Source organism: Xiphophorus hellerii, chromosome 22, assembly GCF_003331165.1.
Source record: "Xiphophorus hellerii strain 12219 chromosome 22, Xiphophorus_hellerii-4.1, whole genome shotgun sequence".
In the NCBI taxonomy this organism is placed as follows: domain Eukaryota; kingdom Metazoa; phylum Chordata; class Actinopteri; order Cyprinodontiformes; family Poeciliidae; genus Xiphophorus; species Xiphophorus hellerii.
Window position 1 is genome coordinate 5,615,035 of NC_045693.1, and position 19,437 is coordinate 5,634,471.

The 19,437-nt window shown below is 39.0% G+C and overlaps 1 protein-coding gene across 2 annotated transcripts in view; it reads right to left on the reverse strand.

The window, feature by feature from the left end:
* Positions 1–19,437, reverse strand: part of inpp5a (inositol polyphosphate-5-phosphatase A) — a 170,930-nt gene that overhangs the window by 98,435 nt on the left and 53,058 nt on the right. For both annotated transcript variants that reach the window (XM_032552962.1, XM_032552961.1), the window contains exons 3-4: positions 14,959–15,059; positions 14,664–14,751 (exon numbers count right to left, since the gene is read on the reverse strand). In XM_032552962.1, coding sequence (XP_032408853.1) covers positions 14,664–14,751; positions 14,959–15,059 — 189 coding nt within the window. The remainder of the gene's footprint in view (positions 1–14,663; positions 14,752–14,958; positions 15,060–19,437) is intronic.

Sequence of the window (19,437 nt, forward strand, 5' to 3'; positions counted from 1 at the left end):
AAATGCGTAACACTGCATCATAGTAACGTGATACTAAAGTGAGGCACTAGTTTGTCTAGTGATGTTTTTCTGACCCCCAATCATTGGACTGTGGAGTGTGACACCAAAAAGACATTTTCCTCATGTTATAAGTGAAATAATGCACCAGGGGAAACTAGTACTTTTTCACCAATATTCAAGAATTATTGACTTATAACAAGTTCCTGTATCTTGTCCAAAAGATACTTATGAGCTATGTTTGTCTTATTTCAAATGCGCTGAGATATTTAGACTAGAAATTAGACCAAAAACACTTGGTAAGGTCTAGTGTTTTGCAGTAATTCACTCCCATGTAAAGCTGGGAATTACCTGCTATTTATGCAGTCACCCAATTCACCTTAAGACAACATTCTCATTCCAAGTCATTTAAAGCACTTATGCAGTATGTGATTGTTTGAGTGCATTCACTAGAGAGTCAAGAGGTTGTTTTAATTGGTTCACAACACAGAGCTTACCCCAGGAGCCACAGGATTTGTTCAAACCGCAGAGAAATTGCGAGGATTTAATGTTACAATTTCCCCCTGATATCAGGCAGCTGTGCGTGACACTGGGCTCATGTGAGAAGATCAATTCCCCCGAGGTGGAAGCATCTTCGTCAGATAGCTCGCTGAGCCACCATGACGGGGAAAATCACGAACCGCCACTTCCACCAATGTGGGGGATGTTTGGATTACAGATCTCACCCCCCTCCTTCGCCTCGCTCCCTTTCTACATGACACCTTCTGTGGAGCAAGGTGTTCCCAGAGGAGGGAGAGGGGGACATCTATATACACTTAGGCAGGAGAAAGGTCAGGCTGCCTGAATGTGCCAGGCAAACAGGCAGTGGCGGTCCAGGAGGCCTGGGGATGAATCACAGGAGAATTGGTGCATGGCAGTGAATGAATAACCCGCCATGTCTCCCCAAACCCCATTATTTCCCCGCTTCTCCGGCGGGGCCTGAAATTCATGTCTGTGCATGCTGCCAGTTCATTAGGGGAGGGATGTCATTCCTCTTCTGGCTGCGGCAGGACAGGCCAGGCGGGCCCCAGGAGGACCCGGCCCTGTTTAATTCCACATCAAGCGCTCCACTGAGGACCTTAATCTCTGCTTGGGTGATCAATACTATATCAGTGTAAATTAAAACGACAATTTTAAAGCAATTAAGCCTGTTAATGCTCGATTCAAATGTCGTTATTTGCCTGGTGAGAGACGAAGGGTGGACCGGTGTGTGGGATGCACACACACACACACGCCCCCACATGAGTAGTTTGGTTGGGGGTGGGGCTAAATTATGAGCCGTGTCCACAGTGACAGGTAAACCGCTTTAACCGGCACAGCACAATGTTGAGACCAGAAAGACAGAGCTTAACAAAAGCAGCTCAACTCTCCACCCAGAGACCTCTCCAATTTCAGAGAACGATAACCCAATTGTTCAAATCTGATTTGTTCGACCAAACCCAATTACGGCCATATTAGATGAGAAGTGGCAGGGAGAGAATGCTTGCCGAGGGAAGGCAGGGTAAATAGAGAGGGTGGGAGAGGGTGCAAAAGAAAAAAAAAAGGAACATTACACAATAAAAATGCACTTAACTATAGAATCAAGCCAAGCAGTAATTGCGTGATTGGATTATTTTCATCTCAATCCTACGTTCTGCTTTTGAAAGGCTGTTTGGAGTCATTGTTAGAGGGAAATAAATGAGACCTAACATTAACCTTGTCTCTGTGTGAGTCCTGTCTCAAGTGAGGTGATGTGGAAGTGAAGAGGAAATGAAATGATAACGTTGTTGGCCGTTTATACGCCAGACAGCTGCCGAAGTTTTACAAATTCGCCAATTAAAACCAATTACGCACCAGGAGAGAACTTTGCACTTTCTGCCGTTACACCAGAGGGAATATTTAACTGAAAAATGTAAAAAAATAAATTAAATTAAAAAGTTAAACTGACTGATTGTTGGACTTTCTCCTTCAGGTTTTACTTCAAGTCATGGTTCCATCAAATATAGCAAGTTGGTAAAGCCTTGAAAAAGCACAGCAGCACCATCAAATCCCCACAAACATATTTAATATTTATGCACTGATGTGTTAGATTTACTCTAGTTGTGATACAATTTCAAATAAGAGGTTCTTACTCTTTGGGATCCTCAAAGTAATTTTAGTAAATGTGAATTTATGTTCTTTTTGGTCAGCAATTTCTGCTTCAATAACTTACACATTACACTGAACATTATAATTTTTATTTTAATTAACTTTAATTCAAAAATACTTTATTTATTCTAAAAGGAAATTAAATTGTAAAGTCATGTCATCAAAGTATATTTTAAGATAAAAGAGTCAGTTTTGTCTTAATCTCATATGACAATCTTGAGAAAATTTAATTTCAGTTGTGGTTGTTGCCATGGTTATTGATCATAACAACTGTCCAAAAGTCATAAAAAGTCAAAGAATACTACAGAAAACTAAGTGTGCACTGCCTCAAACAAAAAATATGAACAAAATCTAAAAAAAGAACAAATCAGAACAAATTTAACTCCACCATGAAAAGCACAATTGTAAAATTGAAATTTCTTAAATAAAGGATTAGTGTTTCAGCTGCTCTCTGATTGGGCCTGTTTGTAACACAATGAGGCATTCACTGCTAGTAAAATCAGTTAATGCTGGTGAGAGCACAGATTTGTTAGATCAACAAAATAAGTGCAGGGCCTATAATAGATTCCTGCAAACTGCACTTGAAAATAAGCCGGGCAGTCTGGCTAACACTATGTTCTCAAGATCTATCCAGATGATCATGAAACCCACAAAGTGTCACTGGCAATGATCACAGTAACCCGTGAAGCACTCAGACACTCTAATGAAGCGGCTAACAGAATTTCATCCTGAAGGAGCCCTATGTCTCTTAATTAGGAGCTAACGAGTCACGTGTTGACAAACCAAGAAGTGCAGTGATTAAAAAGATGGCTGGAGCCCGGGGGCAAGGATTAGTCATGGAAGTGTCCGTCACTGTTCAGAGTAAACAGCTGTCACAAGACGCCGTGGTTTGGTGACACGGCTGTCAAACCACCTCAGTGACAGCATCTTAGCAAACAGTCTAATCATAGTAGAAGAATGATGAGAGATATTAATGATTACAACACACCTTTACGTGATTCAACGTTTAGGGTTAGAAGAGTGATCCGAGAAACAATCAACAAGATCAAGCTGTGAAGCACAAATCCAAAAGTCTGTCATCGGCATTCTGCTCCATGAATTATTAAATACGTGCCAATAGTGATCAGGTCTGAAAAAACAAAGGCAACCCCAGAGTGCTTAATTAGCAGGGCGGGTGCCATCGTGCATCTCTGATCAGACAGGATGAAGGACACCCAGAGGGCCAGAAAAAAGGCCCAGCAGCGTCTTGGTTAGCATCCAAGCTGTCCGATCCATCACTCTGTCCGTTGACTGGTGTTAGCAGGAGCCAGCTCGTATTAATTATCAGCTCATTTAGGCGGTGCGGGGCATCAGGGGTGGGAGGTTTTCGGTTTTCTTTGATCAATGTAACTGATCACCGTTAGAGAACTCCACTGAGGGTGATTAAGGTCAGTTCTGCCCGGCTCGATGCATGTTCCGTCCCAGAAGAGGGTTAGGGAAAGCTGGCGAAGTCTTGGTGACTAGATGAAGCATTTGTTTTCAGCCACAGACATTGTTCCAAAGCACAGGAACTAAGAAGATAGAATTCAGAGCTTTGATAACTCAATGACCAAAAGAAACAAATTTATAAAAGCTTATCATTATTAAATATAAGCACTTTAGTAGAGTAAAAGTGAGGAGAGGTTCTCTCTATATTTAGATTTAACTCAACAGGAAACACAATCAAATTCTTAAATTAATTCAGTCTGCCAACAAATGACATATTATATTAAGTAATTATTTAATACACAACCAACTAAAAATCAAGTGGGTAGAAGGATGGATTGACTGCGGGAGAAAAGAAAGGCCGGATGGGTTGAGGGTCTTTGATTGGGTGAACTGATGATTGATCAGATGGATTGCGGGTCGGTTGGATGGACTGAGAGTTGGTTGGATGGATTATGGGTTATTCAGTTGGATTGATTAAGGGTCGGGTGGATGGATTAAGGATCGGTTGGATGGATTGTGGGTTATTCAGTTGGATGATTTGAGGGACGGTTGGATGGACTGAGAGTTGGTTGGATGGATTTTAGGTTATTCAGTTGAACAACTGATAACCTAATGTGTTAAAGGTCAGTCAGTTGGATGGATTGAGGGTCAGTTGGATGGATTGAGGATCAGTTGGATGGATTGTGGGTTATTCAGTTGAACGGACTGAGAGTTGGTTGGATGCATTTTGGATTATTTAGTTGAATGTATTAAAGGTCAGTCAATTGGATGGAATCTGGGTCATTTAGATGGATTAAGAGTGGGTTGGATGGATTTAGGATCAGTGGGTTGGATGAATTGAAGATCGGTTGGATGGGTGAGGGTCGGTTGGTTGGTTAAGTGGATTGAGGGTTGAACAAATAGATGGATGAAATTCAATAGGACCCACTTTTATAATCGTGTGACTGTGAGGATGCCTGAATCTATGATTTTACTGAGCAGATTTCTTCAGAATAACATATTTTGAGTGGATGTGAGGACTGGGCCTTCTCGGCTCTCGTAGGTAGGGCGTTTATGAAAATCAAAGCCAATAAGAACATAATGACCGCTGACTGCTGGGGTCTACCATGCCATGCAAATGAAGCAACTACAGCTGGTGGCGGAGGGGGAATCAATACGTATAGACAAAGCGTTGCCCAGGGATAGCCTTACATCAGCAATGCTCCACAGACATGTGTCCGCACTGAGAAGCAGAGTCGCACACTAAACGGAGCGAGGGCCCAAAGCCAGCAGACAGAAGTGAGCTTTCAGCAGGAAGGCCGGCTCAAGTGTAGAAGAGGCGATATCGCCAGTCGTGCTTCCTCTCACTGATGTCAACAGGCAGCATGTGATCGTCCCCTACGCCTGGCTCTGAGATGCTACGCTACTTCACATACCTACTCCACCCGTCCTGGCACCCAAAAAGACACCAAGCACGCCCTTGTGGGCGATCAATAAAACCTGCGACCAGGACAGCCAAGTATTGCGACAGCATTTAGACACACTAAGTAGTTTATTTTCCCGCAGGCCGGACAATGTGACATCCACCTTTTAGGGTGTGCGGATATTAACCTTCTCCAGACATATGAGCTAAAGAGAGCGTCGTAAAACACAATCAAGGGGGGCATACTGCGGCTTTCACCATCAAACTAAATTAAACATCTCCTCTCTTATATGTCAGAATACCAATTCTGAGCGTGTCAGAAGAAATTTCAATTTCAGGTGGGAGCAGCGGGACTCTGCCTTCCCACGGCTGGCCTCTCCCCTCTCATTTTCATTCCTGCCCGCTCGGCGCAGCCATCCATCAGGGTCTGGGCAGAGGACACCTCCCGCCTGCTCACAAATGCATGGAGCAAGCAATAAAATTAACCTTGTGGCAATTGTTTTCCCACCCGTTTGATGGCCCTCGTGTCAGCTCATCTGTTAAGGCGGAAAGGCATAAAAAAGAAAAAAAAAGTCAGGCTGGGATGTGGACAAAAATGATGACTTGTTGGAGAAGGGTTGGACGTTGAATAAAGCGAAGCTAATGCCAGATTACAGAGTCAAAATGCAATCAATCAACGTTAGAGAGTATTTGAAAAGACTGTTGCTTGTTGATTTGTTTGAGAACAATACAGAAATGGAAGTTGGACGAGAGAGCAAAAAAACTGCCTTGCAAATTTAATCTTTTTTGTGTTGCAGGCTCATTTAAATGCATTTTACTGGGATTTAATGTGACAGAGCAACACAAGTTAGTTTATAACTGTTTTTGAAAGTTAATGTAAAGAAAGTGCCAAAACGTGTGGCATGCAAAGACATTAAATGTATATCCATCGAGGAGACACAGCAATTTTGTGGAAGAAGATTATCAGGTTAATTAAGAAAACAATAAAACGCCGTATGTGGCAGAAAATGGACAACTACACTATCCTATGGTGTAACACGGTGGTGGCAGCATAAAGAGCTACAACAGGTTGGCTTAGATCAGACATTCTCAATGTTTAAAGATACTTTCTAGATAATATCAAATGTCCAAATGATCTATTTATGAGTAATTATTTTGAAACTTCTAATCAAATTAAATGTCAAATTATGCCTACATGACTTGTTTACACCCTTAAGTTGCTCCCATTTATTTTAACTAGCAGTAAAGCACAATTAAATTACTAAAGCTAAAATGTTCTACACTTTTCTCTGTATTCATACGAATTGTTGATAATTCAACTCTTATTTGCAGTTCAATTGTTTTCTTTTTCTTTTTTTTTTACAGAGAGTGTTGGTCTCCTGTTAAAATGTTAATTTGGTCCAAACTGACTTGACTTTTCCATATCTGGATCAGACTTTCAGAATGTCCGGTTTAGATCAAAGCATTTCATGTGTTAAAATGGTCTAGTCAAAGCCCACACCTAATAGACACTTTCCATTCAATCTAACCGAGTCTGAGTTATTTCACGTATATCAATGGGTAAAGTGTTCAAATATGTACAAATGCACACCACACTTCACATTTTGAGCTGAAAAAACAGTTTGTCACATAAAATCCTAATAAAATAAATAAAAGTTTGTTATTGTAATATGGCAGGGCCACATGGACTTAAAGTTTTATCATTTTATTTTGTGGTAGTATTATAATAGTAATACAAGTGACAATAAAAACTGTGTTGCTTCTATTTTAGGTAGCCCCAGACACACACACATACCAATATGTATATATTTAATATATGAAAGCATATAAAAGTGTAGTTTCTATCACTAAACTTCACACACATTTTCAAATTTATTGATCCTTTCATTTAGCAAAAAGTGAACAAAATAGTCAACTTAGCAATTCTGACAATATAAACAGTTTCAGGTTTTTTTAAACATCATTAATTTGAATTTATTGTGACATCAATAAATCAAAATTCTTATAAGAAATTTATCTTGATAAATGATAAACAATTCAATAAAATCCCCACCATTAGGCTGTAATAAGATTAAATGTGGTCAGGTTCAAAAGGTGTGAATACTTTTTCCAGACAACATGGCGGCTCATCCCTGACCCTCCTTTCCACTGGGCAGGCCAGGACAAGCTGGACTCTGGACAGCTGGGGATAAAAATCTTTCAGGGGGTGTTTATTTGCTCTCAACACCTTCTAAGCGATCAATATTTTTAATTTGGGTCCGAGTTATTATTTTTCACATCACTGCGCCGAGGAGCAAAGTAAAGTGGCTCATATTTTAGCACTAAAAAGATCGATATGACAGGCTCACCTTCACTCTGCCCCCTCGGTGGCTGGGGGTGGCTTTTGGAGCAGGGTGGCGGTGCGTGTGTGTGTGGGGTGTGGGGGGCGTCGTGCACATCATAATGGACGGCGCCGAGGTTCGCCCGGCCCGGCTCGTTGCTGCAATCACATCATTATCTACAGTCCGGAGACACTCGGACACCCCCACAACACAACATCCTGCACCTCCAACACCACTGATTTACTCTGCAAACACACACACTCACAGGGAGACACTTTATCAGCTCTGTTTACGACGAGAAGCTGCCTCTGTGTGTGGGGGGGGGGTGTGGGGGTGTGTGTGTGGGGGGGAGGGTGGAGAGGGGTGAGTTTCAGCTACCATCCACAAGGGCAAAGGCTCGAATTTGACTCCTTGTCAGAAACGCATCAATTCCTTCACCTCTTTACACAATCCATTAATTACATCTACATTTTAAGACTAAATATTTTCACAGAAGGAATGCCCACACTCTGTGCTCCATAACTCAGGCCTGATGGCAGATTCATTGATCGCCGCTCAGCCCCGTTTCCACGGCACCAGTGTGTTTTCCGCCGTGCACGCTGCCTGTTGTGTCTGTGTGGCTTTGTCATCCGGTGTGTATGTGTGTGTGCGTATTCGCGCTTATGGCTGCCCTGCTGGCATGACTGATGGTGAAGGAGAGTTATGCCCCGGGCGATATTACTGAGCTGACATTTACTCCGTTCGAGTGGCCTCAGGCGGTGCCGCGCTCCTCGCCGTATTGAAATAAGAGCCAGCTCGGATTTAGTTCTCAATATCTTAGCCTCTTTATGTGGAGGCTTTTTAAACAGCGAAGGGTTGCTGCTTCCTCTGGAGAGAATAAAAACTCCTTGAGCAGCCTTGATTTATCAGAAAGAAGAGCATTGGCCTGGAAGAGACTTTAACTCTTTTTGAACACGTTTTTTTTTATCTCTAACTTCCTGTATTTAGCTCCATCAATCTCTCCATCAGCTCTGTGCATGACAAAGCAAAGCGTCCTCTTAGCATGGTTCTGCCACCACCATGTTTCACACAGACATAACTTCATGTTAAAAACAAAAAAAGAGATATTAATTGATATTTTAACTAAAACCTGCTGGAATGAATGAGGAGCTATTGCACTGCAAAAACACAAAATCTGTCCAAGTATTCTTTCTAGTTAATATTCCAAATACCTTAGTACGCTTGAAATAAGACAAACTAACTTACAAATAACTTTTTAACAAGATATAGGAGCTTGTTTAAGGTAAATAATAGATTAACATTGATGAAAAAGTTCTAGTTCTGCTGACAAATCATTTAATTTCTAACAAGAGATTTTCTCCATATTATAAGTGAAATAATCTAGCAGTGAAACTAGCAGTTTTTCATCAATATTTGGGAATTGTTGGATAAAACAAGCTCCTGTATATTGCAGAAAAGTTACTTGTAAGTTAGTTTTGTCTTACTTAAAGTATACTAAGATATTTGCACTAGAAACTAGATCAAAAATACTTGGTAATGTTTTACTTTAGGATGTATGTGCGCTACATATGTTTAGGCTATTAATCCTCAATGCAGCCATGTGAGGTTTAATTTCAAAATTAGTGACCAAAGCTTCTTGTCTTCTTCCTTCTCTCTTTAACTATTTCCTCTCTGATTACTGCAAATAAATGAAAAAAGTCCTTAATTTACATATTTGTTTCTGTAGATCCTAATAAGATCTAGAGAAACTCACTCATACGTTTATGTTTAGTCACATTAATTACTGCAACAGTGTCCTCAGTGGTCTGCCTAAATAAAACAATCAAACAGCTGGAGCTGATCCAAAATGCAAATCAAAAGCCCTTACACCGGCTCCTTGTACCTCAGAGAATAGACTTTAAAACTTTATTTAGTTTATAAATCACTGAATAAATTAGCACCATAATACATTAAAGGTCTGGTTCTGGTTCTGCTCTGCATCCTCAGAACCAGAATCAAACATGGGGAAGCAGCATTCAGCTTCTACCATAAATCTGGAACAAACTTCCAGAAAACAGCAAAACACAGTTCAATGAAATCAAGGCTAAAACCCAACCTGTTTAGAGTTGCCTTTTATTAATAATAAATGGAACACTGACCAACATATTTGATGATAATTTTGATAAAACAAAGTTTACTAATTGTTTCATAATTGAATACTGTGTTGTGTTTTTATAGTGTAAACCACTTTGAACTGCCCTGTTGCTACAATGTGCTTTACAGATAAACTTGACTTGAGAGTGTGTCAGTTCACATTTCAACACCTGTAAGAACCATTTAAATACACTCAGACATGAGCCTTTCTGTGAAATTCCTGAGTCCAGGACGGAAGCAGAACTGGACTCAGTCCTTCAGCGGACTCCATCATGTCAGGACATTACATCTGCACTCATGTGCGCGCATGAACCCGGGGTAAACGGAGACAGCAGCATCCTATCAAGGAACAGATCCTGATTTATCCGCTGTCACTGATCTCATTCCTGTCCTGCAGACCAAACACACACACACACACGCGCCCACACACACACACACAGGCGAGGGATGCCTTTAATTTCCTATTAAAATGCCCTGGAACAACTCAAACCAGAGGAGGCATCATGTGTGTGTCGGCAGCCTGATTGAACAGTGTGACAGAGGCGGACGATGCAGTTAAGCTGCAGGGACGCCACAGCTCCGGTTTGTGTGTCAGGAGTCGGTGACGCTGCCTCACATCGGTCCGATAAATATTAATGGGCGAGAACAAGTGGATTGGGAGTTGAGTTATCAGGGCGGGTCTTCCTAATTGACATTTTACCTGCTGTATACCTTAACAGAGCCGTGAAACAGCCGGACGTGTCAGTCAAGCTCCTCCAGGCTAATGCTGCCCGTTGAGATCTGCACTCTGTCTTTCAGATTTGGCTTCAGGATTATGAAAACACAAGTTTGTTTTCCCTAACATAAATCTTTTCAACCATCTCAAAGCTTAAATTCTGTTTAAATAACCAGTTCATGTAAATTCAAAATATATCTCAAAGAGAATTTATTCTAAAAACTGGCATGTATTTCAGTAATTTGGTTCAGAAAGTGGAAGTCATGTACATAAAAGACTCTCTTAATCATTTATTTCTGTTTATTTTAATGTTTACCCCCTTACAGCTAATAAAAAAACTAATTATTTTTGTTTCTCAAGAAATCAGGATGTTACCTAAAGCAAATAAAAATGATTAAAGCTGATTCTTCACAAATTTCTGCATCAAAAGCTGGAAAATTAAGTGGAAGGAAAAAAGATGGAAGAAAACTTTGCACAGCGAACAGGAATAACTAAACCTGTGGAGGAATTGTGAAGAGAAGCACATTCAAGATGTTGTTACTCAGTGGTTCACAATACTCTTCTCAACTAAAAGTAACTTTTGCATTTCATTCAACAAAACCTTCTACCAAAAACATGTCATTCAATCTATGGAGGTACATGAGACAAGATCTGGACATGCAAATGAAAAAAAGGTGCAGGCTTATTGCCTCCATGCCAGACTGCACTTTTTCCTCCCACTAAACATTTTTTATTAATAACAAGTCAGCTTATTTAGTAGTCCACCATCTGCTGGACAATTTGTCCATAACATCACATTCTGGGATTAAAAATATTTCCATTTAAGCCAGAATGATAAAAATGAACAAAAATTAATTGATTAAACATCTGTAACTTATGAAGTGGATTCACTTTTGAAAAAAAATGTTTTGATCCATACAAAATTATTAAATAGTTTTAATAAAAAATACAAATCTGTGCATTCAAAGTGAAAACTTTTTCTCTCATGGCAGAAACATGAGATTATCAAACCGTTTTTCAGATTTGAGAGAAGACAGATCAATAGTCTCATTACTGCGCGCCACACGCGCGTTCACCCCATCCATCAAAACACACTCACGTAAACACCCCGATGGGCGTTTTTATTACACACTCACAACATCCAAAACCTTTACTTTAAAAGACGCTTCATACACAACAGCACAAAGAAAAAAAAAGAAAAGAAGCGTTCCCGCTTGTTTTATCTGAAAAATGACAGGCGAGCCGGGCAACAAACAATTATCCCAGGAGCGCGTTTGAGGGGAAGAGAAAAGATCGAAGATTGGGAAAACAAACACGGTGATGTCATCAAAGCTAAATGGCAAGCCCGGTGTGTGAAACGACTGGAGAGTCTCTTCATATTTACTGTTGCTGGGATTTCAATACCAACGCCGCAGGAAGCACGTCCGATGTTTCTCTTTCCGCCGACCGATTCGCACAAACTGCTATCTCTATTTGATGGGAATCAAAGTAGGACTAAAAAGGTTAATGTACAGACAAACAGCGCTGAACAAATGGCGGCGGAGCTTCTACGAAACGGCAGATAATTATGTTTGTGAAAAGGCCAGGGTTTTGGAATAATTTTTTTCTGAAAAGAGCAAATGTGACTCTGCAGGCGCTTTGATTAATGAGCGTTTGTGGAGAAGCAGCGTAGCGTGGGGAAACGGCAGAGAGGCTGCCGTCCATAGATAAAACACACAGATGTTGTTGTTGTGAAAGCTCCTTAGGAATATGCAGATAATTACTTTATTGATTGAACATTTAAGCTCAATGCTCCCTCTGATTTAAACGTTATACCTCTAAGTTCAACTGTTTGGCTCCAGAAAATGAAAACAGATTTTTATTGGGATTTTATGTGGTTGGAAAACAGAATAGTTTTGAAGTGAAGCAAAAATAAAGACAATACTTTTTCGCACTAATTCTTCTTTGAAAAACAGCTCAACCTCAGTCAGATTGGACAGAAAGCATGTGTGATATTCCGGTTTACATCCTGCCTCTCATTCCCATTAGGATTTAATCGTAGACTTTAACTAGACCATTCTAAAACATGATTGGGCTTTTATATAAACCATTCTTTGTAGCTTTTCACTGGATGTTTACTCTCATCTTGCTGGAGGAGAACCTCGCTCCAGTGTCAAAACCAGCAGCCTCTCACAAGTTTTAAACACTCCCACACCATGATGCTGCCACCACCGTGCTTCACCTCATGGGTTCAGGTTGATTTGAAGTGTCAGTTTTCCTCCACATACATTGTTTGCATGATGCTAACCAGGTTTCCTGAGATTAAACCAGCATTTATCTCCACTTTATAATTAGCTACGCACTACTTTGTTAGTTTATCCCAAAACTGCATATTTTTAATATATTTTCCTTTTTAGAGTTAAATTTATGTTTAGCATTCACTTGACAGTTAATTCTGAGTCCATCTCTGTATAAATGTCAACCTGATTTTGAACAACAGTCGCTTTTAACAGCCTTTGGCCACTTTATTTCTGAATATTTGCTGCCCCCTGGTGGCCATCTGCGACCACTGCAAAAGCACCGTTGAGTCATAAAACAGCAGAATGAACCTTTAATGAATGGGTCATCACCAAGGTAACGGGCGACACAGAAATAAATAACAGTTTAAATTGTGGTTCTGATGGAAATATTACCTTCATACTCTCTATCTAAAGTGCTTTTTTAGTCATTTTTATAAAAACTTTTTAAGAACTGGAGTGAAAAGAAATTAATTGACTTGGATCAGTGATAATAGATGAACTCTGTCATTTTATCAGCACTTATATGTAAATTAACAAAACATTTTAATAACTCAGTTAAATTTCATAATATATAAATTTAGTGTTTGGATAAGATATTTTCCATCAACTGTTTTAACACATTTTACATATAACTGCAGTATTTACTAAATTATTCATTCATTCATCTATTTTTACAACGTAGAAAGAAAAGGTTAAAGTGCCCAGAAATTGTAATCAAATCAAAGTAGTACTACTTCAACATATTTTTATCCAAGTGAAGAAAAAGTAGCAGTCCAAGTAATTACTCAAGTAAAAACATATTTGATAAAAAAGGCTACTAATGAACTATGTACCTGTTCAGAACATCTGATTTAAAATAAAAAAACTATGACAGACAAAAGAAAAATCTAACATAATGTCAAAATTCTGATATTTTATAGACGAAAATTAAATGAAAATTCATACAATTATAAAACAACTAGTTTTAAGCAGAAGAAGCTCTATTCCTAATTTTAAGTTTTTCCAAAATAGACTTCCTGAAACTAAATTTATAGTAGGTGATGTATGTCCAAATAGGGTGAAGTACTTCCTGTGACAATATTCGTCATTTGATCACAAGAAATTAGAACAAGAAAATCTCTCACTTTGACATAAATTATGTATGTTTTTGGTGTTTTTTTGGTTAAAACATGTTTGTTTGTTTTTCATTTAATTAAGTTACTCAAGGCATCCAGTCATGTTACTTATGCAAGAGTAGCAATACTTTATAATACTATTACTCAAATAAAAGTACAAATTATAGTGCACAAAAACTAAAAAACTACTCTTAAAAGTAAATACTTTTCAAAAAGTTACTCAATTAAATGTAACTGGTTACCACAAACCTCTGGTTGGAAGAGAAAGAAGTACTTTTTAAATAAAGCAAAAAAAAAACAACATTATATTCTATAGAATGCAATAACATAGCATATAGTGTATGCTTCCATTTTTAGCATCTGCATCTGCAGTGAAAAAATACTTCTAAGCTCAGGTCTTTCTGCTTGACTTCTCATCAACACAGTGTAGGGCTGATCTGTTGATTATTTTTTGGATTACTGATCAATAATTTGATAGCAAAAGGTGTTAATATGAGATTTTCTTTACAGAATTTAGCCAGGTGAAGCTAAAACGATGCTACTTCCGCAGCTTTGGGTAGCACATTTTTACAGAAAAAGAAGGTTTTTCAATTTAAATGCAAAATGCATATATTTTTTGTACAATTTTGGCCTAATTACTGCTCTGACAATGTTGTTCTTTTAGCAAGTGGCCTTTTTTTAGTCTGTATGCTGCAGTTAACGATTACTAAATTAGTTGATTTCAATAATCAAGCCATCATGATTAATTTGATTAATTGTTTTAATCCAAGAAACTTCTATTTTATTCTAAATATTTATCTGGTTGATGCCTATAAGTGCATTTGGTTGAGGTTCAACTTGCTAACAAAGTATAGGTGAAAGTGTATGTATATATACACTTCATGTGTTGATTTAAAAAACAAAATTCAAGCAGAAGTCACAGCGTTATTCTGCTAAAAAAGTGAATAAAATGTCCCAAATTACCCCAATGATGAGCACTTCAGACAAGCAATACACATAATCAATGCAACTATTTAACGTAATTTATGGAAACAAACAGATTTGGGCTGAATAAATTGTTGTGCTCACCGTGAAACGCTCTGGGGATTCATAGCTCTCATCGATGTAGACACGGGCTCTGCTGTAGTCCTTCAGTTCCTGAGCGGCCATCAGCTCTCTGACGGACACACACATTCACACACTGATAAACTGCTAAACCGATGGAGCACTGAAAATGGAGCAATTAAATCCCATTTTACACAACAAACCAGAGGTGACATGAAGCAGCCAGAGGGGGGAGTAGTCCGCTCAGTTTCTATCAGCTGCTCTATTTTAGATTGCCACAGTAAAATCAATTAGAGCGGATAATAAGTGACACACTTACTTGACAAAACGTTCCACTTCCGTCACGCCTGACTCCAAACTCTTCCCACCACACTCCTGACAGTGCAGGGCCAAGAAGTGGGGCTTGTGCGCTTTTACTGTCTGCAATACAAAGAAGAAATAAGGAAGAAATGGGTCAAAACGGTTTCATTTTATTCTTTTGGCATCTATGGACGTCAAAGCAGAAACATGTTGAGTCATTTTTAATAATCAAACATCTCTGTTTGATCTCCTGTCTCCTATCGGGGATGCTGCAGCAGCTGGAGGGTGTGACTGAAGATCAGACGTCACTTCACGCCAACAAGCTGGCAGCGCCTTGTGTTTTCCAGGATGACTCGAGTCAATAGAGAAGACATAAAATTCATTTTCAAGTTATCTGCACTTCATTGTTTTTAGGGTTGAATAGCCATTTAACAAAACCCAGCAATGGTTTTATAAAGAGATTCATGAATTTGCAATAGACTAGCGATGCCCAAAGTGAGGAGCAGGGGCCATTCGCAGCCCTTGGAATGATTTTACATGTTCCACAACTTTAATCTAAGAATAGTTTTGTAATTCTTTTCAAGTGCAACTATTCTCCAAGACAAATTAAAATTTTCTTAAAAATGAAGTGTTTGTCTTTTATTAGCTATTTTCCTTTACTTTTTTCATAGAAATGGGAACACAGGAAACCAGGGAGACTGTTTTTATGTTTTGGATCTACAATGGTTTATAAATCCATTTTAATATAAACCTGACTATGTTACTGTTAAATGTACAGAATTATTTTTTGTGTTTTTAAACAGAAAAAAGAAAAATTCACAACCCAGCTGTACTGAAATTTTTAGCCAACATAGCAAAAAGTTTCAACGCCACTCCTCAAGATGGACTGAAAACAACAACTTACTTCAGGAAATCATTGCTGAAGTGCTTCCAACTCAACCATGTGCTCCTTTTATTTACTATAAAGCTCCTGACAGAAGGAAGTCTGGCTGGTATTTGATCTCTCTTGTTGGTAGAATTGATACAGCTCATTTAAAATTACAAATATTTAATTAGGTTGCAGTCAGGGTCATATGTTAAGCATTTCAAATAAGTTCTTGGGATTATCGTCCTGTTGGAAAACCCAGATTTGGCCAAAGGTTTACCTGTCCAGTTGTTGGTTTGAGGTACATCCTTTCAGTCAATGTTGATATAACCCTGGTTTAACTTTGGACTGTAACACAGGAGTAGCAGGAGTTTCCAGGTCAGGTCAGGGTTTGAGATTTGGTTGCTCATCGTAACGAGTTTCCACTAAGATGATGTCAACAGTTTGAACCAGACGGTCGAAATTTTGACAAAACTGGGGGTTTTTGCAGCACAATTATCCCGTTTTGATTCTAAAACCAATAAAGCAGGTCAACGTTACACTTCTCGAATAAAGAAAAACTCTTGAAACCCACTCCATCCAATTCTTTAAAGTTTGATCTGTGTCATTTTCTCAGCTCTTTACCATTGCAATCTATCCCAATTTCAGCCACTAAATATACACACACCAAATCCAACAAAAAATAATAATCCAATCAGCCCTTTGCAATTGGAATTTTGCAATGATTGCTGCAATTCAATACGTATTGTGATAAAATCTCCAATTTATCCACTTTACATGGCACTTCAAATAAAACCAATAGTGACTGATCAAAGTGTTTGTATCTGAAACTCACTAATAATTACATACCATCAAGTTGAAATAAAGTTAGGTGAAAAGTAATAATTTAATTAAAAATCAAAGCAAAGAGAAACATCATGTAATAACAAAATTTCCTTGTTTAGAAAAAAATCAGCGATTAGATCAAACTGCAAAATAGTTTTCCTGTTCGCTCTAAAGCTTTCTTCCATGGAACAAGAACAAATCCCAGATTCATGGTTTTCCCTTCGGCGAACTCGACCCGAGTCACATGACCTCATGTTGCTTCCCGCTTCCACTCAGTGAGGTGTTTGTGAGCAGCGTGTCAGAGGGGCTCGGAGCCGCCGACTTCTAATGGAAAATCAATAGCATGGAGTGATTTAGCGCTCGCAGGCACTCACAGCGGTCCGGCCTGTGGACGGTGGGCAGAGAACACCCCGATCATATAAAGGTAATGTATGGCGGTGCTGCTATAGATTTTCCATCAACCTATGGCTTGTCACTTAACTGGATGACCCAAAAGCGCCGACCTCAAATGGCTCAAAGTTGAAGCCATTTGAGGTCCTATCAATCTAACGACGGAAAAGGTCTCAAACCCAAGCAGCTCGCAACTAATGTGATATGAAGGATGTGTGTTTGTGTGTTTTTGTTTGTGTTGGACCTGTTCTGCTATACTTAGTAAACTACTGACGACGGATGGGACTTATGGGAACCAAAACCCCGTCTTAATGCGCCGTTAAGAGTCCAGGGTTAAGTTTAGGAATAGTTAAGGAATAGGTTAAAGTGCTTATGGTTAAAGTTAGGGATAGGCATAAATGTAGTTACTAATATGATCAGAGTAAGGGCTGAAACGATTAATCGGATTAACAGTGATTAATCAATAATTAAAATATTTGTCAACTAAGCTAGTAGAATAGATTAACATAAGATAGATTTTAAAAAAGGCAATTTTCTGAAAGAACATACTTATAGCAGTAGATAAGCCAAAAAAAAATGTTAAAAAAAAATATACATTTCCATTTTGATAAAAATAAATAAATAAATAGAATAGAATAAAATAAAAACAGCTCTGTCTGTAAATATGCTCTATACCCAGAACTTCTCTAGTGGCAAAATTTTAGCTTCATTCAGTTAAAATTCTGTAAAAAAAAAAAAAATAATAATAATAATAATAATAAATCTCCTATTAAGCACTCCTTGCTTTCCAGTTGTTTATCGGTTAATGCCAAAATTAGTGAATTAACTTACAAACAATCAAGAGTACTTATTTATTTAATTAAGTAAATATCCAGTCAGACCACTACTACGTAAATTAATTTAAGTAAATATGGAATAAAGTTTTACTGACTGGACGTCAATCCGAAGTCCCAACATGGGCATTAATACAAACATGTATGCGTGTGTGTAAGGAACCAGTATGTAATTTCATTACCAGCCTTACGTTTCTTCTACAAACAGAAAGCCTTTTACTGGCATCCAATTACACACACGGTTTACACAAACTGTTGACGTTTGAGCAGCGACTGCCATATTGACTCTGCATTCTGCAGCTACTGATGCGTAACAACAGAGCGAGGCCTCAGCGCTGACAGCTGCTCCGTGTGAGCGCAGAGAGGAGCCCGTTCTGACATGCTGTCGTGGCTAACAGAGACCTGCCATATCGGGCCACTTCTCATCCTCCCAAGGATGTCACACACACGAGTGTGTTTGATATGCAGGCGTGTCCTCTCGCCCCACCTCTTCCTTCTCAGGGACGCGACTACTGGCAACGTCGGAATTCCAAGGAGACTCCCGTTTGTGTAAATAACTCATCCGTCAGGGTTTCAGCAGCCCTTACCTCGCCTCAGACATTTTATCTGCTAATAGAAGATTCCTAAACACGCAAAAATTTTATCTTTGTATCTATTTGGGATTTTATTTGATTAATCCAGGATCAGAAACCATTAAACGTCGATTTGAGTGAAGTGAAATTAAATGTTCTTGCAGCTCAGTCTGCAGACAGACTCCCTGCCTTTACTAATTTTATCTGAAAAACTGTACATGTAAATAAATGATTGTTTTCTTCTTCCACAAACATCAGGTGTGGACATTTTCTCCATCCTGTTAGTGGTCAGTTAAAGTCAATAGTTTTGGGCCATTTTTGCAGAAAATTAGCAATAAACTTATAGTTATGCATTAGTGTGAAAAAATACAGGAATCTGTTGATTTTATGTGAATTTCCACAATCACAGAATCAATTGCAGAAAACTGGGTGGACTTATTGATGTAATTTAGTGTCTTGAGTCTTGAGGGCCACACTAAAAGTTATGGCAGGCCAGATTTGGCCCCCGGGTCTTGAGTTTAACACATGTGAATTAGAGTTTGATTAAAGCGAGCTAAACTAAACTGGTGTGAATGCATTCTAAATGAGAAACCCTCCCACTTTAAAAACAGGACATATGTACGGGATATTCCAACAGCAGCTAGGCTTTCTGCCTATTAATGTTACATTTTTGTTTGTTTCTACAAACTGAAACTGATTCCATATAATATCGCTTGTGTCTGGTCAGAACCCTGGATGCGACACCATCTCTGACTAGTCTCCCTCCAGAGACGTTTTCAATGCAAATCAGTCAGGCGACCATTGATTTCAGTGCGGCGCGATGCAAAGTGGCGCTTAAACTGCTGCAGCCGCAGTGGTGGATTCCCATTTAGCCCAGTCTCTCGCACACAAGTGGGGCAGGCAAATGACCCTGCTTTGCTTCTGTGTATGCAAGTTTTTAAATTGCAAAACCTTGAGAGAAGAGCAGAGCCTTGATGCAAGATTTGATTGGACTCACTGGCAAGAGAAAGGAG